The following is a 24369-nucleotide window of genomic DNA, read 5'->3' on the forward strand; positions in this document are numbered from 1 at the left end:
AGCAGTTGCCCTGGAAGGATTAGGTATTTGAAGGCTATCAGAGCATTCTGTACAGCTAGCACCTCTTTTTGATTGATGTGCAGGAAGATCTGCCCTAGGCTCCAGTGGCCCTGAATGGATTTGCCTGCCATGTGAGCACCCCGTGCATAGTCTGATGCATCTGTTGTCAGGGCTTGGGCGGCGAGGGGTTGAGTAAAAAGCAGTCCTTTGTTGTGGTTGCATGCTTCTGTCCACCAAAGGAACTTTGCCCTTAGCAAGGTATGATAGGAATGATCGTTTCCAGGTCCTGAGAATGTTGGCATCAAAGACTTAAGTTCCATTGAAGTTTCCTCATATGCAGTCTAGCATACAGAATTAGCAGAATACATAAGGCCATGAACCCTAGGGCTTGCAGTATTTTTCTTGCAGATAACTGGGTTCTGGTGGCCATTTGTTTGAAGTAGTTTGTCAGATAGACTTGTTTTTCTGAAGTGGGAAATGCCATCTGGAAAGTTGTGTCCAAACTTTCTCCCAGGAATACAATCTTTTGACTGGTTACCAGTTGTGATTTCTTTGCATTGATGGTGTACCCCAATGAAGTGAGAAGGCTTTTTACAAATGCCAGGTGCTAAAGTAGCAATTCTTGACTGTCCGCCTGAATTAGGCAGTCGTCCAAGTATGGGAAAATGTGGATATTTCTCTGCCTGCAATATGCAATGGCTGGAGCAAGGCACTTTGTGAATACTCTGGGTGCAGTAAATAAGCCAAAGGGAAGAGCAGAGAAAGTACAGTTTTGTACCTACCATAAATGTAGATGTCTGATAGGTATGCATCTGCAGTCATAACATATGGGTTGTCCTGCCTCAGGCAGCCCTTCGGTCGGCCGGATTCCAAAGTCTGGGTCTGGCCTCGGCTGATGTCGCACTTTCCCCGACGTCAGAGCTTCTGGGGTATAAAGGCATCAGCCGACGCCATTTTCCTCAGTGTTTCTTGCCCCAGATGCCAGGTGCCCTCTAGGAAGGCTAAATTTGGAGAAAAGTTGAAAATTCCAAATAGTAGCAAACAATATATATATATATATATACATACAAACAAATACACCATAATAGATTCCTCCAGCTAGCTGAAAGAGGGGTAAGCACCCTAGGAATACCACAGAGGGGAAGGAGGGTGGGTAATCCTGACTGCAGATGCATACCTATCGGACATCTACATTTATGGTAGGTACAAAACTGTACTGTGTCCTTCAAGGATGCATCTGCAGTCATAACATATGGGTAGAATACCATAGCCAAACTGGGGGAGGAGGTACTAAGATAAGGATGGTGTAGTTAAGATCCCCTGTAAAACTGCAGTTGCAAAACCTGCTCGGGATCTGGAGTATAAAGGTAGATTGTAATGCTTGGCAAATGTATGCACGGAGCTCCAAGTAGCAGCTTCTAAAATGTCCTTGGTAGCCACCTCGTAGGAAAGCTGTAGTGGTGGCTGTGGCTCTTGTGGAATGAGGCCTGATATTTTCAGGAGCTGTCTTTCCATGAAAAGAGTAGCAAAAACGAATGCAATTTCCTATCCATTTTGAAATTGTCTGTTTGGAAATTGCTTTTCCTTGCACTCCAGTTGCATATGCTACAAAAAGTTGGTCAGTTTTTCTGCTGGTTTTAGTTCTGTCCAGATAGTAGCGTAGTTGTCTGTGTACATCCAAGGTGTGCAATAGTCTTTCCCCCTTGTTCTGTGGGTTAGGGAAGAACGTAGGCAAATGAATAGCTTGGTTCAAGGATACCCTGGATACCACCTTTGGCATGAAAGTAGGACTGGTTCTCAGAGACGCTCTATCCTGGTGAAAAATAAGGAAAGGCTGCACTGCCATTAATGCCTGTAACTCGGATACTCTTCTTGCTGAAGTGACTGCCAGAAGGAAAGCAGTTTTCCAAGATAAGAACTGTAAGTCTGCTGATGCTGCTGGTTCAAAAGGGGGTAGTGTTAATTTTTCCAGCACAAAATTGAGATCCCATGCAGGCAGAGGGGGTCTCCTTGGAGTTTTTACATTTTTGATCCCTCTTAAAAATTGTCTGAGGAGAGGGTGAGAGAAGATAGGAGGATCCATATTGTACTCTGCTGAAATTGCTGAAGCATGAATCTTAATGGAAGAATAGGACAGGCCATTGTGGAACAGTTCTGCTAAGTATTCTAGGATGTGTGCTAGGTTTGCCAGTGTGACATCTGTACCCTTTGATGTGCTCCAAATGAGGAATCTCTTCCATTTAGCTGAGTATGTCTTCCTTGTGGAGGGTCTGCGAGCCTCCAGGATAATGTCCTTGACCCTCTGAGATGAGACGGTTTGGTTTTGTTTTAAACAATTTTCCAGGCAGTTAGCTGCAGTGTTTTCAAGTTTGGATGCAGGGTCTTGAAGTTGTTCTGCGTTAGAAGAGGCCATAGGGGTAGAGGCCATGAGTTCGCCCGAGACATGCTTCTCGGTAGCGGATACCAGTGCTGCCTTGGCCAGTCTGGAGCTATTAGTATCACCTTTGGCTGTTCCTCCCTGATCTTCAGTAGAACTTTGTACAGCAATGGGAGAGGTGGGAATGCATATACTGTTAGGGCATTCCAGCTGAAAGAGAGAGAGTCCACCCTCCAGGCTTGTGGGTGGTATATCCTTGAGCAGAATTTCTTCAGTTGGTGGTTGAGTGGGGAGGCGAACAGGTCTGTCTCTGGCATTCCCCATTTGTTTGTTATGAGTTTGAAGATGTCTGGATGCAGCATCCATTCGTGAGCATCCATGGTAGTTCTGCTTAAGCTGTCTGCAAGTGAATTCTCTTCTCCTGGTACGAATTTGGCCTGCAGCTGGATGCTGAGATTCAGGCCTAGGTTCCACAGATCCATTGCCATCCGGCATAAAGGGTAGGAATGCGTGCCTCCCTGTTTGTTTATGTACCACATGACTGTGGTATTGTCTGTCCTTATCAGCAGATGTCCTTGCTGGAGGAATGGTTTGAATGCCTCGATTGCATGCTTCACCGCCAGCATCTCCTTTAGGTTTATGTGCAAGTTTAGCTGGTCTCGAGACCATAGGCCTTGGATACACTTGTCCTCCATGTGTGCTCCCCATCCTAGGTCTGAGGCGTCCGTGGTGATGGTCTGCCTTGGTTGTGGTTTGTTGAAAGGCAACCCTCTGTTGAACTGGCAGGCCTGAGCCCACCACAAGAATTCCTTTTTCAGGCATGGAATGATTGGAATCATGGTTTCTAGACTGTGCCTGTGTTGAGACCATACATTCCTTAGGTACCATTGTAATTTCCTCATACGCAGCCTGGCATGCGGAATCAAGATTATGCAGGATGCCATGTAACCCAGGGCCTGCAGGACTTTCCTTGCAGTAAGCTGAGCTTGTCTTGTCAGAGCCATGAAGTAGTCTGGGAGTTGCTTTTGTTTTTCTTCTGTGAGAAAAGCCATCTGAGTTATTGTGTCCAGATCCGCTCCCAAAAAGGTTATCCTTTGGGATGGCACTAGTCTTGACTTCTGGATGTTGACTGTGTATCCCAAGGCCTGTAACAGGTGTATGACATTGGCCAAATCCTTTATTAGTTTTGTCTTGTTGTCTGCTTGTATTAGGCAGTCGTCCAGGTATGGGTAGATTTGAATTCCCTGAAGCCTGCAATGTGCAATTACTGATGCCAGGCATTTCGTGAATACTCTGGGCGCAGTAGATAAGCCAAAGGGCAATGCTGAGAATTGATAATGCTCTGATCCTGCAAGAAATCTGAGGTGTCTTCTGCAATCCGGTCGTATAGGGACGTGCAGGTATGCCTCCTTGAGATCTAGAGTCACCAGCCAAGACTCCTTGCCCAACATGGGAAGAAGTTGCTGTAGGGTCAGCATTTTGAATTTTGGCACAATGAGATATGTGTTTAGTGCGGACAAGTCGAGAACAGGCCTCCATTGGTTTTCTTTTCTTGGTACAAGGAATAGTCTGGAGTAATATCCTTGGCCTTGTTCCATAGATGGTACCCTTTCTATCGCTTTCATCTGAAGTAAATTGTTGATTTGTCTTAAAGCCTCTGGCTTCTGGTTTGGTGGAAGGTTTGGCATTCCGCTCCTTTTTGGTAAAGTGTGGAAGTGAAACCTGTATCCTTTGTCTATTGTTTGCAATGTCCATGTGTCTTTTGTAATGCAATGCCAGTTTTTCGAGAATAAAGCCAGCTTTCCCCAAGGTGCTTCCAGTTGTTCCCTGGTAGGCGGAATCAGAGTCAAGTCATTGTGTCTGTCCTGTGGAAGTGGTTGTAGTTGCAGCTGTGGCAGTACTCCTCTGGTTGGCAGGCTGCCATTGATGACCCCTGTAGGCACCCTTTGATTGACCTCTGCCTCTTGGGCGTCTATTCCTGCCCCTCTGTGCTCTGGAGGTGTCTGGAAAGGACCAATTCTTTGAAGGCCAGTTTCTACTGAACCTCGGAGGTTGAACCTGCAGAAAATCCTTTACTGTTTGCACAGATTTTGCTTTTTCTTCCACTTTCTTTAGAATCTCCTGTGCAGGGGAGCCAAATAAACTTTGTTTCTCCATTGGAGCATCTAGTAGTTTGGCCTTGACATGGTCTGGCAAGGATTGCTCTTTTAGCCAGGCATGCCTCCGAATTACTGCCCCAGTCATAGCTGATCTAAATGAAGCCTCCAGTGCATCATAGCCACATTTTAAGAAATGATTACTGACCTGCTGAGAGTTGTGTACCAAATCCTGAAGGGACTTGCGGTCTAAAGGTTCAGGAGAAGAAAGCTTTTTATTCAGCTGATCTAACAAATATTCCTGGTACTGTATCATATGGAATTGACAGTTTAATGCCCTGGCAGAAAGAGTAGCAGATGTATAAACCTTTTTACCCCATCTCTCTAATGCTCTTGACTCTCTTTCAGAGGGTAGGGGGTTTTTGGCAGTGGTAGCTGCAACACCTTTTGGGCCCTGAGAAATAGTTTCTGGGTCTGCAGCATGGGCTTTATACAAGTGGAAGTGAGAATCCGGGACCCTGTAATATCTGTCAGGTTTGGCAGGGGCCGGGGGGAAGAGAATAAGGGGCAGAACTGACATCATTATACGCATCAACTACAGTTAGCACAGGTGGTATGGCTAAAGGCCTATGCTGTGGCAAATGTAAAAATGTCCTTAATCTTTTTCTAGAATCAGAAAAATCCTGACCCTGCCATTGAAAGTGTTCCCTCATGGAGTGTAAAGTCTCCCCAAAGGAAAATTCTTCAGGAGGGGAGGCAGAAGGAATAGAGTCTTCTGCATCTGAATCCTCATAAGGTGAATATGGCCCTTCCTGATGGTCTGATAAATCGGATCCATCCGAGGAGTAATCAGAGGAGAGAGGTTCAGGGGGTTCAGTCCTAGGCCTTTTGTCGGGAGGAGGGTGGGAGGCCCTGTCTGGGTGAGGTTGGGAACCCCTAATCAAAGATATAAGGTCCTCAGCAAGGCTGAGAATCTGAGAACTTGAGGAAGGTCTCTGAGAAGTAGATTTGGCAGGTAAAGCTTTTGAAATTTTGGCAGCTTTAGCCCTGGAGAAGGCCTTAATAGACATAGAAGCAGGGGGCCTAGCTGCCCCACGTGCAGGAGTAGAAATGTCCAATGGAATGGTGTCAGACAATTCTTGTGCACTAGCTTCTTCGGTAGGGAATTCTGAAGCCGACTCAGCCGGGGCCGCTCTCGCCTCTGTTGTCGGAGATATGTTTTCGGCAGAAGTAAGAACCGAGGACTCTGTTTCAGCCGAAACCGAGACACTCGCGGTAGGCCTAACCGTGGTTTCAGCCAAAACCGCGGGCCGCGAGTGTCAGTCCTTTTCCTTGCATTTTTTGGCCAAATGCGTAGTCGGAGTCTCCGACGGCATTTTATATGCAAAAGCGGATCCAAAAAACTCTTCTGCAAACTCCGACCGACGTCTAAGAGTCCGTCGGTTGAAGGAGGCACAGGCTAAACAAGCTGATATGTCGTAGTCTGGGCCTAAGCAAGGAAGGCAGTAAGAATGGAAATCCTTATGAGGTATTTGTTTCCCACAAGTTAAACAATTTACTTTGTCTGACATCGGCTGAGGCAAGAAAGAGTCCCCAACGGGATACTTAGCTTTTTTAGAAGTCTTTGGTAGCTGAAATCTCTGGATCTGACCGACCGGCACTTGCGAACAGCTTCTGCTTCGGGCACCGTGCGGCAAGAAAGACTGAGGAAAATGGCGTCGGCTGATGCCTTTATACCCCAGAAGCTCTGACGTCGGGGAAAGTGCGACATCAGCCGAGGCCAGACCCAGACTTTGGAATCCGGCCGACCGAAGGGCTGCCTGAGGCAGGACAACCCATATGTTATGACTGCAGATGCATCCTTGAAGGACATCCGATGGTGCATAGAGCCTGCCCTAAAAAGTACAGTTTTGTACCTACCATAAATGTAGATGTCCGATAGACATGCAACTGCAGTCATAACATGTGGGTTGTCCTGCCTCAGGCAGCCCTCGGTCGGCCGAATTCCAAAGTCTGGGTCCGATGTCATCGCATTTCTCTCCGACGTCAGAGTGGCTGGAGTACATAAGCATCAGCCGACGCCATTTTCTTCAGTGTTTCTTGCCCCAGATGCCAGGTGCCCTCCAAGGAAGGCTGTAATCAAATTGGAAGACAAAAACAGAATTCCAAACAAATAAATGAGCAATAAAACAAATACACCATAACAGATATCCCCAGCTAAGAGTAACAGGGATAGGAGTGGACCCTAGGCATAAAGGGGTATGAAGGGAGGGAAAATCCGACTGCAGTTGCATGTCTATCGGACAGCTACATTTACGGTAGGTACAAAACTGTACTATGTCCTTCAAGAATGCAACTGCAGTCATAACATGTGGGTAGAATACCATAGCTTAGCTGGGGGAGGAGGTATGCTCTAGGAAAGAGATGGTGTGGCAATCAAACCCTGCAGGACTGCCGAAGCAAAGCCTGCTCTAGATCTGGAATATAGAGGGAGATTGTAGTGTTTGGAGAATGTATGCACGGAGCTCCATGTAGCAGCTTCTAGAATGTCCTTGGTAGGCACCCCTCTTAAGAATGCTGTAGAGGTGGCTGTAGCTCCGGTGGAATGTGGTCTCGCATTGGCTGGAACAGTCTTTCCATGAAAGGAATAACAGAATCTGATGCAATGTCCAATCCACTTAGAAATAGTCTGTTTTGAAATTGCTTTTCCTTGGACAGCAGGGGCGCAAGCTACAAAAAGTTGTTCAGACTTCCTACTGGCCTTGATTCTGTCCAGGTAGTATCAAAGTTGTCTGTGAATGTCCAAGGTATGCAAAAGTCTTTCCCCCTTATTCTCAGGATTGGGGAAGAAAGCAGGCAGATGAATGGCTTGATTTAGAGAAACCCTAGATACCACCTTTGGCATAAAAGTAGGGTTGGTCCTTAATGAAACCCTGTCTCTGTGGAAAATAATAAAGGGTGGTATTGCCATTAGGGCCTGTAGCTCCGAAACCCTTCTTGCCGAGGTAATTGCCAACAGGAAAGCCGTCTTCCATGAGAGAAATTGCAAGTCAACTGAAGCTGCGGGCTCAAAAGGAGGTAAAGTCAGTTTTTCTAATACAAAATTGAGGTCCCAGGCTGGCACTGGGGCCTTTCTTGGTGGCTTAATGTTCTTGATTCCCCTGAGGAATTGTCTTAGTAAGGGGTGAGAGAAAACAGGAGGATCAGTGTTGTATCTAGCTGAAATAGCAGATGCATGTATCTTTATGGAAGAATATGAGAGGCCGTTCTTTAACATATCTGCCAAATATTCCAAGATGAGTGGGATGTTCAACAATGATGCATCATGTCCCTTGCTGGTATTCCAATTGCTGAATCTTTTCCACTTTGCTAAGTAAACCTTTCTGGTGGATGGTCTTCGAGCCTCTGTTAGTATCCGCTGAACTTTCTTGGAGAGAGATAAGCTGAAGTTATTTATGGGATCTCCCAGGCTGTTAGCTGCAGTGTCTGAAGATTTGGATGCAGTGTTTCGAAATTGTGTTGAGTCAAAAGTAGAGGCCACTGAGGGAGGGCCCACCTCCTGGTGTGACATATGCTCCGTAGTAGTGGGTACCAGTGTTGTCTTGGCCAATCCGTAGCTATTAGGATTCCCTTGGGCTTCTCTGCTGTGATCTTTAGTAATACTGAGGTCATCAGTGGCAGAGGTGGGAATGCATAGATTGCTAGGGAGTTCCAGTTGAATGAGAGGGCATCTGTTTTCCAAGCTTTTGGATGGTATGTCATTGTGCAAAATTTTGGTAGAAGATGGTTGAGGTGAGAGGCAAATAGGTCCACTTCTGGCTTGCCCCATGTCGAAGTGAGTTGTCTGAAGGCCTTCGGATGCAACCTCCACTCGTGTGGATCTGTGAAATTCCTGCTTAGGCTGTCCGCCAACACATTGTCTTTTCCTGGAACAAACTGGGATTGTAACGATGTTTAGGCTCAGCGATTTCTCCCAAAGCTGCATTGTCAGTCTGCAAAGGGGGTAAGAGTGGGTGCCCCCCTGCTTGTTTATGTACCACATCACAATGGTGTTGTCTGTCCATATCATTAAATGGCCTTGCTGGAGTTGGTGTTGAAAAGCCTCGATGGCATGCATTACTGCCAGCATTTCCTTTTGGTTTATATGCAGATGTGTTTCCTTTGGAGACCATTGTCCTTGTATACACTTGCCTTCCATGTGCGCCCCCATCCAAGGTCTGAGGCGTCTGTAGTCATGGTCTGTGTTAGCTGTGGTTTTTTGAATGACATACCTGTGTTTTCCTGGCTCACCGAGGCCCACCATAGGAATTCCTTTTGTAGGCATGGAATGAGTGGTATGATTGTCTCCAAGTTGTTGCTGAGTTGAGACCAAATGCTTTTTAGGTACCATTGAAGCTTCCTCATGTGTAGTTTTGCTAATGGAACCAGTAAAATGCAGGATGCCATGTAACCCAGGGCCTGTAGGAATCTTCTTGCAGTCATCTGGGTGAGTTTTGCTAAACCTTTGAAGTAATGAGTTAACTTCTCTTGCTTGTCTTCTGTCAGGTAAGCCATCTGAGAGGCTGTGTCTAGTTTGGCTCCTAAGAAGATTATTTGCTGGGATGGCTGCAGTCTTGACTTTTGGAAGTTGACTGTGTATCCCAGAGCTTGAAGTAATCGTATGACATAATCCAGGTTTTTTGTCAACATCAATTTGTCGTCCGCTTGTATGAGGCAGTCGTCCAGGTACGGGTAAATTTGTATACCCTGGAGCCTGCAATGAGCAATTACTGAAGCCAGGCATTTTGTAAATACTCTGGGCGCAGTAGATAAGCCAAATGGCAATGCTGAGAATTGATAATGCTCTGGCCCTGCAAGAAATCTGAGGTATCTTCTGCAGCTGTGTCTGATAGGGACATGCAGGTATGCCTCGTTGAGGTCCAGAGTAATCAGCCATGACTCCTTGCCCAGCATGGGAAGGAGTTGTTGTAGTGTCAGCATTTTGAACTTTGGTACTATGAGAAAGGTGTTTAATGCGGACAAGTCCAGTATTGGTCTCCATTGAGATTCTTTTCTTAGAACAAGGAACAGTCTTGAGTAAAACCCCTGGTCTTGTTCTTGCTGTGGAACTCTTTCTATTGCTTTCACTCGAGTCAGCAGAGTGATTTGCTTGATAGCCTCTGCCCTCTGATTTTGTGGTAGGTTTGGCATGCCTTGTTTTCTTGGTAAGGTATGAAAATGAAACCTGTACCCTTGGTCTATAATGTCCAAAATCCATTTGTCCTTTGTTAGTCTGTGCCAGTTTTCTGCAAACAGAGATAATTTCCCGCCCAAGGGAGCTTCTAGTTGTTCCCTGGTAGGCGGTAGTAGAGGAAAGTCATTGAGTTTGTGGTTGTTGGGCAGGTGAAACCCTCGTCACTTCTTTGGTTTCCTGGCTGCCATTGTCGCCCCTGTAAGGGCCTCTGTATTGGCCTCTTCCTCGGCCACGTCTGTTCTTACCCCTTTGAAACTTTTCTGGATTAGGAAAGGACCAGTGTTTTGAAGGCCAATTCCTACTGAATCTGGGGGGTTGAACCTGGAGGAAATCTTTCACAGTCTGAACTGATTTTGCTTTTTCTTCGATGGTCTTTAACACATCCTTAGCATTTGCACCAAAAAGCTTGTTCTTTTCCAAAGGTGCATCCAGAAGTTTTGCTTTTACATGATCTGGTAGAGGTTGATCTTTTAACCAAGCATGTCTACGAATCACTGCCCCTGTCATAGCTGCCCTACATGAAGCTTCCAGTGCATCATATCCACACTGCAGGAAGTGATTGCTTACTTGCTGAGTGTTATGTACAGCTTCCTGCAAGGTCTTCCTGTCTAAAGGATCAGGAGAAGCTAATGTTTTTTGTAAGTCTTCTAAGAGATAATCCTGATATTGTAACATATGAAAAAGGCAATTTAAAGCTGTCATAGATAAGGTAGTGGATGTGTAAACCTTTTTGCCCCATCTCTCTAATGACCTCGCTTCCCTGTTGGAGGGCAAAGGATTTTTTGAGGTGGAGGCTGAAACTCCTTTAGGCCCCTGTGAAATAGTTTCCAAATCAGCAGTATGGGCCCTGAATAAATGGGAATGAGTTTCTGGGACCCTGTAATACCGGTCTGGCTTGGCTGGAGCAGGAGGAAGAGAATCAGAGATAGCACTAGAGTCAGAATACAAATCATCCAGAACATCAAGTACAGGAGGAATAGCTAAGGGCCTGTGCTGAGGCTTCTTAAGGAAAGTCCTAAGGCGTTTCCTAGAATCAGAATATTCCTGACCTTGCCACTTGAAATGTTCCCTCATGGTGTGCAGAACTTCCCCAAAAGAAATATCCTCAGGAGGGGAGGCCGAAGGGATGGAATCTTCTGCATCCGAGTTCTCATAGGTCTGGAAGAGCTCTTCCTGACTATCAGAGTGGACAGAGCCCTCAGTCATCATCTGAAGGAGTAGGGTCAGAGGGTTCAACCCATGGCCTTTTATCAGGAGGAGGCTGGGATGCTCTCTCAGGATGGGCCTGTGAACCTCTAATCATGGAAATTAAATCAGCAGCCATGGACATAATTTGTGTCTCCGGAGTCGGCTGAGGTAAGGATTTAGAAGTAATATGCTTTGTTTTGCTGGCTGCCTTAGCCCTAGTGTAGGCCTTAATAGACATGGCCATAGGAGGCCTGGCAGCTCCACGTGCAGGAGTGACCTTGTCTACAGCAATGGTCTCGGGCATTTCCTCGGTTTCGGTATCCGGAGGAAAATCTATAACTGGCGTTGGAGTAATGTCTGGAATCGGAGTCGTCGGTAATGCGGTGTCTTCGGTTCGGAGCGGTGGAGAGACCGTCTCAGAGGGAACCGGAGCACTCGCGCTAGGTTTTGGCGGAGTCGGTGGTAGACGCGGGCCAAGGATGTCAGTCCCGGTCTTTTCGCTTTTTGGGAGTTTGCGATGTCGGAAGATCCGACGGCATGGTGTAAGCAAATTTATCGCCGAAAAAATCTTCAGCGAACTCCGCCCGGCGCCTGAGAGTGCGCTTGTTGAAGCGAGCACAGGCTACACAGGCCGAGACGTCGTGGTCTGGGCCCAGGCAAGGGAGGCAGTAAGAGTGGAAATCCTTATGAGGTATTTGTTTACCACAAAAAAGACAATTGTTAACTTTTTCAGTAATTTCTGACATCGGCTGAGGCAAGAAAAGGTCCCCAACGGGGTACTTAGCTTTTTTGATGACTTCGGTATTGTAGAATACAGGAGCTGACTGACCGGCACTTGCGAACTGCTTCTGCTTCGGGCACCGCGCGGCAAGAAAGACTGGAGAAAATGGCGTCGGCTGATGCTTATGTACTCCAGCCGCTGTGACGTCGGAGAGAAATGCGACATCAGCCGACGTCGGACCCAGACTTTGGAATCCGGCCGACCGAGGGCTGCCTGAGGCAGGACAACCCACATGTTATGACTGCAGTTGCATTCTTGAAGGACATCATAGATATTTCTTGCAGGACTCCCTTATGGGGATGTGCAGATAAGCTTCTTTTAAGTCTAGAGTGACTAACCAGGCATCCTTGGCTAGCATAGGGAGAAGCTGTTGCTAAGCATCTTGAATATGTTGACCACCAGAAAGGTGTTGAGAAATGAAAGATCCAGGATTGGGTGTTAGGAAAAGTCTGGAGTAAAAACCCTGACCCCTTTGTTCTACTGGAACAGGTTGAATAGCTCTGATATTGAGCAGGGAAAGTACTTGCTTTTGAGCCTCTGCCCACTGGTTTGGAGGTAGGTCTGGCAATCCGCTTGGGGTTGGCAGTGAATGGAAGTAGAATTTGTACCCCTGGGATACAATGTTTAGGACCCATCTGTCCTGAGTAATGGACATCCAGTATTTTGCATGGAGGGAAAGTTTTCCTCCTAGGGGCACAAGTAATTGAGCAGGGCTGGGAAGGATAATTAAAAAGTCATTGTGAACTTTTTCTATAAGGTGGCGGCTTACCAATCCCTGTTTTTGGGGTGGGGGTACTCCATTGTTTAGATCTCTGCATACCCTGAGACTGTAGTCTGGGTGGCCTGTTTCCCCTGGGTCTGGTCTGAGAAGGCCTGGGAGGGGCTGGAAAGGAACAGTTTTTTGAAGGCCAATGTCTACTGAATCTAGGTGGTTGCACTTGTAAAATTCTTTGACAGTTTGCATAGATTTAGCTTTTTTTTTCATCTTTTTAAGAACTTCTGCTTTGGTGCCAAACAAACGGTCCTTATTTAAATGTGTTAATATTTGGATTTGACATGATCTGGCAAGGTTTGTTCCTTCAGCCAAGCACGCCTTCTCAGTACAGACCCAGTAACTGCAGCCCTGAAAGATGCTTCTAGGGCATCAAAGCCACACTGCAAGGTATGCTTACTAACTTGATTTGCAGACTGCATTAGCTCTTGTGAATCTTTATCTTCTGCACAATCTAGAAATAACACCATTTTTTGTTTAATTAGCTCCATAATATGTTGCTGGTACTTCAACATGATGAAACTGGCAATTCAGTGCCCTGATGGCAAGAGTTGCAGAGGTATATACCTTCTTACCTCATCTGTCTAAAGCTCTGGAATCCCTGTCTGAAGGGGTAGGAGTTTTGCCTGTACTAGCCTTAACACCTTTAGGTCCCTAGGAAATGGTCTCTGGATCCGCAGTAGGATTCTTGAAGAGAAATTTGTGAGAATCGGGTACTACGGGCCGGGGGTAATGTATCTGGAGTGAGACTGGATTCCATAAAGACATCTACAGCATCCAGGACAGGGGGTACAGCTAGAAACCTGTGCTGAGGCAACTAAAAATTCTCTGAGTCTCTTTTTGGACTGAGGGTAGTCTTGGCATTTCCAGTGGAAATGCTCTCAAAGTATGCAAAGGTTTCACCAAAAGAAAAATGCTCTGGAGGGGAGGCAGAGGGAATGGATTACTCTGCATCTGAATCCTCATAGGCTGATAAGGGTATGTCCTGATAATCATAAGGGTCAGAGTCATTGGACTCCTGGTCTGTAGAATCAGAAGGAAACTCAATTCTTTGTCTCTTAGCAAGGAAAGGCTGGCTTCCCCTAATCAGGGTAATAGGGTCTTCAGCCATTCTAAGCATTTGTTTTTGTGGCATGGGAACTTGAGCATGCACTTTGGTCGGTTTTCTAGGCATAGTGTGTACTTTGGGCCTAAGAAACTCGGTAGTTTTGGCTAAAAACGAAGCCGCCGGTTTGATTCGAACATCAGTATGACAAAATACGCACTCAAAAGCCGGTGCCTGCACAGCGGCTCCGGACCTATCCAAGGTAGAGACATCCGCAGGTTCCATAGTCGAAGAAGCATCTCGTGGCATACCAGACTCTGAATGGGTTTCAGCAGAGGCCTGCAAATCCATAGAAGAGGGCATCAGGGGCTGCAAAGGCACCTCACCGAGTACCAAAGGACGGGCGACTAGCTTAACGGAAGCGTCGTCGGCAGTTTTGGACCTGTGGGGTCTGCTTCTGTCTTTATCGTTACTTTTTTTGGAAGATCGGTAATCAGATGGCTTATCAAAGCCATTTCGGAATAAGGAGAATGAGAACAAAAGAATTTAGCGACAAAGATAGCCCGAAGAATGGTTCAGGCAATAAACAAGGCACAAAACCGACAGCGAGGGAAGTGGTCTGGGCCTAAACAGGTGACGCAGTAAGAATGAAAATCTCTGTGAGGTATTTGCTTTCCAAAGGCAAGACAATTGTTAACTTTTTCTGACATCAGTTAGAGCAAGAAAAAAGGATCCCAACGGGGTACTTAGCTTTAGAAGACTACAGGATTATAAACTCAAAAACGAAAATTTCAGGCAGTGGCCGACAGGCACTTGCGAACTGCTTCAGGCTCCTCCTCGGCAAGAAAGCCTGATGTAATGGTGTCTGCTGCCTGTTTTATATCCCTGACGTCATGGAAGAAGAAACAGTACCCAACGCAGAAATGCTAAGACTCTGGTATTCAGGCCAACTGAGGGCTACCTGCAGGCAGATAACCCAAGTGCGATGACTGCAACAGTGAAACACGAAGAACATCTTTGGAATACTGGCCAGACGTACGCAAAGGAACAGGGGTAAACCCACATGTAGAACACTGGAATAGAAGGACATCTACTGTTGCCTGGGACAGAAAGCAGTCACCAGAATGATCTTTGGATAGTCCTGAATCTTCGGAATGACCATGGAAATCAGGGGAAAGGATGGAAAAGCATACAGTGACATTCCTGCCCAAGGAAGTAAAAATGCATCTGTTTTCTACATCTCCTTTCAAGGAGTGCTTGATTGGAATTTTGACCTTTTACCAGTGCATGAATATATTATAATCAGGCATGCAAAAACAGACAGAAAAAAAGAAAACAATCTAGTGTTTGGCATCTAAGTTAATACAAATGACAGTCACATACCTTCCCCTAACAGGCCCGAACAACTGAAATATATTGAATTAACACAGCTGCATACACATTCCTTCTAATTAGGCACACAGACAAGCAAGGCAGCAGACCTCTCAACTATCCCTATTTTGAAGGAAAATCCCCACTTTTCAAACTTGATTTACTCTTGTACACGATGTTCCTAGTTTTGGAGGTATGTGTCTATATTCAGGTTTGATTTACCCCTTCACACAATTTCAAGAACCACCCTCATCACTCCTGAATATTGAAGCTGTCTAGCATACAGAAAACCATACTACATGACCAATATACTAGCGTTACCAAAAATTTAAAGAAAAGGGGCATACAAATATAGTACATTCCCTTTTTCAGAAGCAGAAATCAATGACCTTGTGTTGTAGAATTGTACAATGTGGTTCATTAAAGTCTATAGATTTTAAACTCTGATACCGTTTATTTTTCCCGTCACTTTTTTTTTTTTTTTACTATTTTTTAAATGCATTTCTTAGTACTCAACATTCTTGCTGGAAGCAGAAGTGTTATGTACTCTGGTATTCACATTTTATGCTAATTAGATGGCCAGCTCTTTTGCTAGCTGTACCTACTTTTTAAGAACCTTTGTTCCTATTTTGAATGTCGACAGGTTGAGGGGCACGTATAGCAGAATTACTACAAAATGCATCAACTTTTAAAACAGCTACAGACTACAAAAGAACACAATTACTTCAATCTTTTTTTGTTTTTCTTTATTGCATCACTTGTGACATAGGCAAATTTGCATTCATATAAAAGTAATCAAACTATATTAACACATACTTCACAAATATATTGCTACATATCCTATAACATAAACAATATTACATAAATTATGCAACTCCTGCCTTTTTTAAAGATACATCTTTACTAAGCCATCACTTACTACTCAATTATACATTTATATAAATGAAAACAAACCACACTGACGCAATCCTAGTTGCATACATGTTACACTCCTAGTTGCAAACATTATACATCACTTATAATCTATCCAATCGTTCTCACTCAAACTCTCTACTTCAATCTTGAGCATCAGAAGCTTAAAGAACACTAAAAGCAGTATTCCTAATGTCTGTGTACACTGTTTTCAGAAAAGACGGTTTAAAGAGGAGCCAAAGTCAAGGACAAATTTTAAAGAAGGAGTTGATATCACAGCAGTGCTGGGAGTACAAGAGTAAAGGGGTTCCTTCACCACATAAGGTAATGAATGACAGACTGAAAACCTTTCCAAAATGTTTTGCTCAACTTTATACATGTAAATAAATATATATTTTTAAACACAGTTAGTTACTCATAACCCAATACAAATTAACTAAAACTGATTGCCTACCTTTGGTGGATTAAAAGGATATGTTTCTGGAATTTTTATTTCTAATTGGTATCTTCCACCTAAACAAGAGAAGGAAAAGATAAATTAATCCTGGGGGTGCCAGATGCATACTGAAAATAGCTCTTTGCCACAAACTTCACTGCAATTTAAAGGGATGCCATTTAAAATAAACAATTAAAAACACTATTCCCACAACTGGGTTTTCTTTTAAATTGTGTGTGGTTTTCTGAATCAACGCAACATAGACCACCACATTTTCTTTCCATAGTGAATGCAGATGAACTGGTGGAAGGATATACTTTCTGTAGTCTCTGATGTCATGATACCCAGCAAAGAACCAAGATGAATTGCAACCACTGCTATAGAGACGAAAAGGTAATGCAAATGGCACAAGTAATCGGCAAACGTAAATGCCAAAGTTTTCATTCTTTATTAAGAAACCTGAAAATACGTGGCAAACTACTTGTACACAACGTCACAGGCTAGCTCTGTGACACTGTGATAAAGAGTTGCTACAGCAACAATAAGCTGGGTCTGAGCAGCAGAACTGGGTACTAAAACAGCTAGGTGGTGAAGATGGGACTAAGCAGCATCTATCCAAGAACCGGCCTAGGGGTGCAGGGACAAGTGTGGGAACAATGCACTCTATGAGAGACGGGGATCTATAGAAGTATGCACCTGGGTGATTTCATTTAAGAAAGTTCTTGTGGTCTACACTTGTGGACAAACCCTCATCAAAACCCTCTCTCAATAAGTCTGCCCAAGCATTTGGAACACTGTCTAGACAATTCCCATCAGTTTCTCCTGCCAGCCTGGTTGACATGGGCATACTTAGACAGTGTAGCATCTGCCTCATCTTTACTGATAACCCTCTTCTCCTAGCACATAATTCTTCCACCTGCGAGAAATGCATATACATCAGTAACCTGGAGTCCATCCTTTCTAGTGCCACAGTCAGTACTCCTAACAAACAAGAGATTTGCCAGCACAAACTAAATAAGTGTTAATTAAGTGTGATTGTTTAATGTGTTTTAGTATTTATTAGTGGTACTATGTCACCAATCTGATGAAGTCATTTCCTTGGGACGAAACCTGGGTTATTGGTGATTTCGGTGCTGCTATTTTGGAGTGTTCACTGTTTTTATGCGTTTGGAATAAACCTGTTTTTACATCTTGGGCAGTTTGGATATCGTTCATTCAGTCTATCATTGAAGTCAGTACTATCCAGTACAGTTTTTGGTTCTCAGTTGGTTCTAAATGGAGGACGGTATGCCTGCTGCTGACATTATGGGTATGCTCCAACGCATTCACGAACAGTTGGGTGAGCACACAGTTCAAATACAGAAACTGATGGAAAGGGGAAATTCTGAGCATTCACCAGTTTCAGGCAGCAGTTTGGGTCTGCCTTTAACACAATGTACACCAGAAATTGTATCTACCAACACTGTGAGGACAGGCACTAGTGGGATTGGTGATTTGGATTGTGTAGATAAGGATAAAACTAATACCATTTCGGAAAACACACAGCTACTGCAAATTAAGGCAAAATGGAAAGAAAATCAATATGAGTTCCAACAAGACAGTGTTCCTATGTTTAAAAGGAAAAATGTGCAAGTAAGAACTTTAACAGAATTAATGGTAACCTTTGAGAAAAAATTATTTAAGTTAAAGAACACATATTGAAAATAGTTATCTTAAAAGGAACATAGAATTAAAGATGGTACCTAAGGGCCTACGGGTCTGGCATTACCCCAATGGATGTGACAACAATCCGGATATGTTACATGATTTACACCAATTATTCGACGAAACTGGTATCAAAATATTGGGGTTAATGATAAAACACAACAATAAGAAAGTAGATCAACTGTTAGATGAGCTTGACGACCTAAATACCAAAATTACCAAGACTTGTTGTTTGTGCACCATTATGATGACTATGTCCATTTAATTGCAGACATTGATAAAAGCTGTGAGGCAATTTACAATAAAAAACTGTCTAAAATACGAGACATCAAAGTGTATGAGGAAGGGCGTATATATCTGTTTCAAAACAAGGAAACAGTCAGGGTTACTGAATCAGATAATCCAGCCCACCGGAGAAGGAGACGTGATGATGTCATCGAGCGTGGACAACTACCTGATAACTATTGTCGTCAAAGTGAGGAGGACCCTTTAGGAGAGGGCCTAAGGCGTTCGGAACGCTTACGGAACCAGGAAACAAGCCACGAGGATCAGCAAGCAGTTTGGATGGGAGCGCGAGCAAAAAACAAATATGCGAGTTACCAACCAAAGGGATGGACAAAAACTTCCAACAGGCAGTAAACACGCCTCATGTGATTGCTGTCACCCACAAAGGTGAAATTACATCCGTGACTGAAACACCTTGTACGCCAACTAAGGTAAACGCACTTTCCAAAACTTTTGGCGATCACGGCAATGCACTGTACTGCAATGAATTTGAATTTCTAAACAAGACAATATGTAACAGTAATGCCAACAGAACGTTTTCTTTGTTGGACACACACAATGATGCATTTAATGTTGTAGCATATAAAACAGTAAGTTTTGGTGACCATTTGACTGTAAATGGGGAAGGCAGGGGTTACTTGTTGGAAGCTCACAATGAAGTTAAGTGTCTTTTTAACTACATGAACAATGATATGCGAGACAGTATGGAAATAATGAATGTTACAATTGATGGGAACATTACCTGTGAATCTAGTTTACTGAATTTAAGTATACATTCGTTACCTAATGATCCTAATTTGCATGAAAAGTATGTAAACAGTGACAATATAGACAGCCACAAACATTCCACGAGGGTTCTTCAAGCGTTCCCGCATGGAGCAAGGGGGAGGAGAAAACAGGTGAGGGGAGAGCAGGAGAAGGGAAACCTTAAAGTAAGAAACTACCGTAACACAAAACAATTAAAGAAAGCCAAAGAAAAACTCCCTAAACAGTGCTAAAGGTCCTTACAGACTTATAGATTAAGATATTAACAAATTAAAAGATAAATTACTGATTAGAGCATTGTATACTGCAGTTGCCATATGATATACTTGAGTTATTTGATTATGATTCTTGCTTACAATGATGATAGAGGTGATCTGTATGACTACTACAGATAACACTATCTTATTTACTTTACACCTATCTGTGGAAACCGATACCTGATACTAGTCACCTGAGTATTTTAATGAATTAAGAGACAGAGATAAAAAGAATTAAGAGATGAATTAAGCAAGATAGAAGATTATCGCGAAATGCAAGACCGAAAGGCCCTGAGAAACTGTCTGTTCTATACATTGTATTATAAGGTGAACACCTGCTTGCCGTATTGATTTTATGGATACAACTAAGCGTATGACACCCTTTTGATGGTGTTTGAGCGACTTATGAAGAATGATACAAATGATACATCAGTGATGACAATAATTGTTTTGAACGAAATAGGGGCGATGGTCTGAGATGATTTAGAGCGAAGTTGAAAGTTATGTTAAGATTTGATATTATCCAACTGGAAACATCCTTTTTGAGAAATTAATAAGTTGCGGCTACCCAAGCATACAGAATTGAGGAGCTTGTCTGAAGATATGAGATCGGGGTTGGTTGGCTGACCGGTCCTCAAGATGCACCTACGCAGAATCATTGTCGAACTTCTATAATAATATGAATCAATTTTTTATGGATGTAGTTTCATTTATATGAAAATTTTTATTGAATTTAATAGACAAATTTGATGTTGATTAGAAGTGTTTATGAGATTTGCTGAATGGTATCAAGTTCAGTGAAAAACCTCTTCAGTAGACTTCAAATTTCGAAAAGACTGATGGGTAATACACTTTACCTTGAATTCAGACTAACTGATCAAGAAGCCTAAAAATTAAGAATTGGATTATATTGGGAAAAAATTTTACAAACAATATATTATATATATGCTGAAAATGATGTACTTACATAATAGGCCTCTTATTTAAACATATAGCGTTAGCATATGGTATTGGCAAGAAATAATAATGATGTTAATATTAACATTTTAAACAACATACACTTTTCAACTAATAATGATACCTTGTTAACCACCTTGTGTGTATCTATTTTTAATAGAGTTCTCAGTGAATGGGTTGAAAAATTATTTGGAAACTTTTTGAAATTTTCAACTATTCTATTCTCTATGTGTTTGATCACTTGGCTTTTATTTTTCATGACACATAAAAGTAAATTCTTACCTAATGGCTATGGTAATTTATTGGTTAGCGGAAAAAGATTGTTTGAGTTAGATAATGGAAGCATTTATGAATCCACAAGGTTTGGGGGAAGGTAGTCCAAGAGGGAAATTGACCAGTTCAGAGGAGATCTAAGGGAGATGAGTAGTAATGAGAAAAAAAGGTAAGCAGAGAAAGTGGAAAGTGGGACCCACAGCAAGAGAAATTGAAGAAGTGGAAAACTGTTTAAAGAGCTCTACTAGAGCTAGAGGGAGGTGTGAAGATCTCAGAGAGATACAGAGGGAGTTCTTTTCCTTCAAGTAAAACTTAGTGATACTACTGACATAGGTATTTCTATAAACATGAATAGAAACTTGCATAGGAGACCTAGTAGACACACACATTTTTTGACATAGGGTGAGATATCCATAAGCCGGTTGTAGCCTGCACACCTCAGCTACACACTTGAGAGATTTCAGTTTGCAAGAGAGTTATAAGGACATATTGGTTATGATTCCATATGAGATGCCAGTAGAATAATATAAGGATATGTACTAACATTAATAACACCATTCCTTGCAACACACATTTCTCAAACCTTTTTTATATTATTAGAGAACCTAACTATAACCACCTTTGGGGGAGCATTACCTGTTTCTTTTAACTGCTTTTAATTGGCACACCCTTTTTTTTGCAGTGAATAACTTTTTGGTAAAAGGAGATGAAGTAATGATGAAAATTTTTAGGAGTCTGGTATTTGGAAGAAAAGGGAGCATTTTAAAACATGAGGGAAGCCAGAAAAGAAGCCTAAGGTGCCATCATCCACTCAAGGTCATACTCAAAAGCAACTCCCTAAGTGCAACAGGGAGTGGAAACTCAGGGAAACTTAGATTAGCATAGAAACTAAACTAAATGGATCATTAAGATCTTTGTTTAATGATATATCATTTAAGGACTATAGTCAATCAGTCCTTAAAGAAGGCTCATGAGAGAATAATAAATTTTAGTTAATTTATATGATTATTATCTTTAGGTTGGTATATTTTAGGACTATTTTTATAGTATATCTATTATCCCTAAGTTTGAAATGTTATATCTTGTCATCGGTTTTAATAAAATTGTACAATCACTCCTTTTTGGATGTTTAAATGTTTTGAAAGTTTCTATATCTTGTTAACCCTCTTTCTTGGATTGGTCACACATATTTTTTATATTTTTTCTTTCACTACATTCATGTATGTCTACATAGCACCATCTAGTGGATGCGGGGTAACCTGTGATTGTGATGAAAGTTTTCCAACATTAAATGTGAAATGCTTCTTTTTTTATTATTCCTGATGATTCATTTTAAACAACATGCACTGTACTATGTACAGACTTTATATATATTTTAAATGTTGTTTTTAAAATAATGTTTTATAAGAATATTTTTATTTGAAATTGTAATTAGCTGATCGCACTATGTATGTATAAAACTGTTACTGGCTGTGAACTTTGCTATTCTGAGAAAGTAGCCTTGGAGGGTTAACATCTAATAAAGGGCGTTCCTATCCACATGTTTTAGTTTGGTGTTTATTTCTATATTAGTTTGTTGTTATATTTTAGTATATTTCAATACTATCACTATCTACTATTTAGCATTCTTTTTTTTTAGTTATGTCTGTGGAATCAACTTAATCTTTGAGGTACTGGTTATAGGCTTTTTGGTGATTTTGTTTTTTAGTTTATTGGGTTTCTACTCTGTTTTGCAAACATTCAGCGTTCCATCCGTGGCTGTTTGAGTGACAATATAGGGCCTGACATTCATATAGATCAAGAATTGGTTTCTAATTCTGATAACATTGATGTAATAACAGTGGACCAACATTCGAGTTTAGTAGATAATATATCTGAGGTAGACATAGGTCAACATCCAGATGTAGAGAGTATAGTGAATTTTTATGAGGCACTATCACAGGGGAACATCATTTCAACCATCACAGTTTACTGTGAAGGCATATTAAGTAATCCCAAAATTATAACAAACACAAAGAATGATTTCAAAGTGTATAATTATTCAAATATTGAACTTAGTACTAAACACGCTGATTTTTTGTCAAAAGGATTTAACTTTGTGCCAAGTAGAAGGGGGAATATTGTTGATTCACTAATAGATCTAAAACTCTTTACTCGAAAGATGAACCTTAAGCTGAATGCTGAGATGGACTTAATTAACAATAGTCATGGAATGGATGATAGAATATTAAAAAAATCCAGCCTTTTTAATCCTGTTATGAATCCAGATGTGGCAATTTTTGAACATATTTGTGAGTGTGAATACAGGGAACATTACAGACATAGAGAGCATGAAAGTAAATTTAATCTTACAAAAGATGAGTATAGTATATTAAAGTTTATTGGTAACAAGGATTGTATACGCATAATGAAGCCAGATAAGGGCAATGGGGTTGTGGTGGCTAACAAACAAGATTATTACAGTATTATGATGTCCATGTTGTTAGAAGAGAATTATAGTGAAGTCAGCATAAATGAAATTAACATAGCTTATCAGAGGATAGACATGGTCTTGGATGATATGGTATTCCAAGGTGAGATTATTGAAAATAAGTACGAGTTTATGCAGAACCAATATCCTGTTGTAAGTGCTATCTTTGGAATACCAAAAAATCCATAAAGGACTAAGTAATGTTAAATTTAGACCAATTGTTGACGGGAAACGTAGTAAAGTGAGTTTATCAGCCAATTTTTGGACCAAAAATTAAAGGAGGGTCTTAAAGTTACACCACATTTAGTTAAAGACTCGTGGCATTTTCTAGAAACCATTAAACACTGGGATATACCAAAAAAGTTTTATTTCGTAACTATAGACGTTTGTAATTTATTTAGTGTGATCCCACACGATGTGGGGTTAGAATGGCTGGAGGAACAGCTTTATGTTACTGGGGTCTATGAACAAGATAAAGTTAACACATATGTTAGACTAATGGAACTAGTATTAAAAAACAATTTCCTATATTTTGATGGCCTTTATTTTAAACAATCTCATGGCGTAGCTATGGGGGCAGCTTGTGCCCCCATCTACGCCAATTATATCATGGCCTATTGGGAAAGAGAGTATGTACACAAAAGTGAATATAGTCCATATATTAACACATACATGCAATTCTTGGATGACATTTTTATTGTTTGGACAGGAAACAAACTATTATTGGATAATTTTATAGATTACATTAACAACACCATATGGTTTTTGAAGTTCACACACTTAAAACACTGAGAAGATAGATTATTTGGATGTTAGTTTAATATACGACAAGAAAGAACATGGAGTAAAATCAACTATATACAGGAAACCTACCTTCTCAAACTCGTATTTACATTACGATAGTTGGCACCCTAACCATCAGAAGAAAGCCATAGTTAAAGGGCAGATGGTTCGAGTAGTACGTATGGTTAGTGATACTGTGGACTTTGAGAACGAATTAGATTTTGTAATAGGAATGTTTCTTAATAGAGGGTACCCAAATAGGTTATGTGAAGACCTGAAAAAGGAAATTGTTTTTAAAAGGAACAAGATTATGGTTCCAATTATATTATCGGATGTAGATCAGTTTGGATATTCTACCCACAATAGAAAGCAAAATGCATTTGGCAATGACACCATTTTATATATTTTAAGGTACAACAGGGACACTGAGTTTATAGTCAATATTGTTATGAAATACTGGGATATTTTTCACAAACATAAGGAGGAACAAAGGCTTTTTTTACTTAAGCCTAAATTTGTATATGAAAGGATTGGTCACTGAAAGATATTTTTGAAAGGAGTATGGCCGATGGCAAGAACATTAGTAACAAACCCAAAGGTAATTATAAGTGTGGAAGATGCACTACATGTAAACATATTTGGACATCGGGACACAAAATTTTTG

At 41.9% G+C, this 24369-nt stretch overlaps 1 protein-coding gene across 1 annotated transcript in view; it reads right to left on the reverse strand.

The window, feature by feature from the left end:
- Positions 1 to 24369, reverse strand: part of UBE2K (ubiquitin conjugating enzyme E2 K) — a 1186450-nt gene that overhangs the window by 719789 nt on the left and 442292 nt on the right. Inside the window, exon 3 of the mRNA XM_044062933.1 lies at positions 16230 to 16288. Within this exon, the coding sequence (XP_043918868.1) occupies positions 16230 to 16288 (59 nt within the window). The remainder of the gene's footprint in view (positions 1 to 16229; positions 16289 to 24369) is intronic.

Source organism: Protopterus annectens, chromosome 2.part1, assembly GCF_019279795.1.
Source record: "Protopterus annectens isolate FY-2018-M chromosome 2.part1, PAN1.0, whole genome shotgun sequence".
NCBI classification, from domain to species: domain Eukaryota; kingdom Metazoa; phylum Chordata; order Ceratodontiformes; family Protopteridae; genus Protopterus; species Protopterus annectens.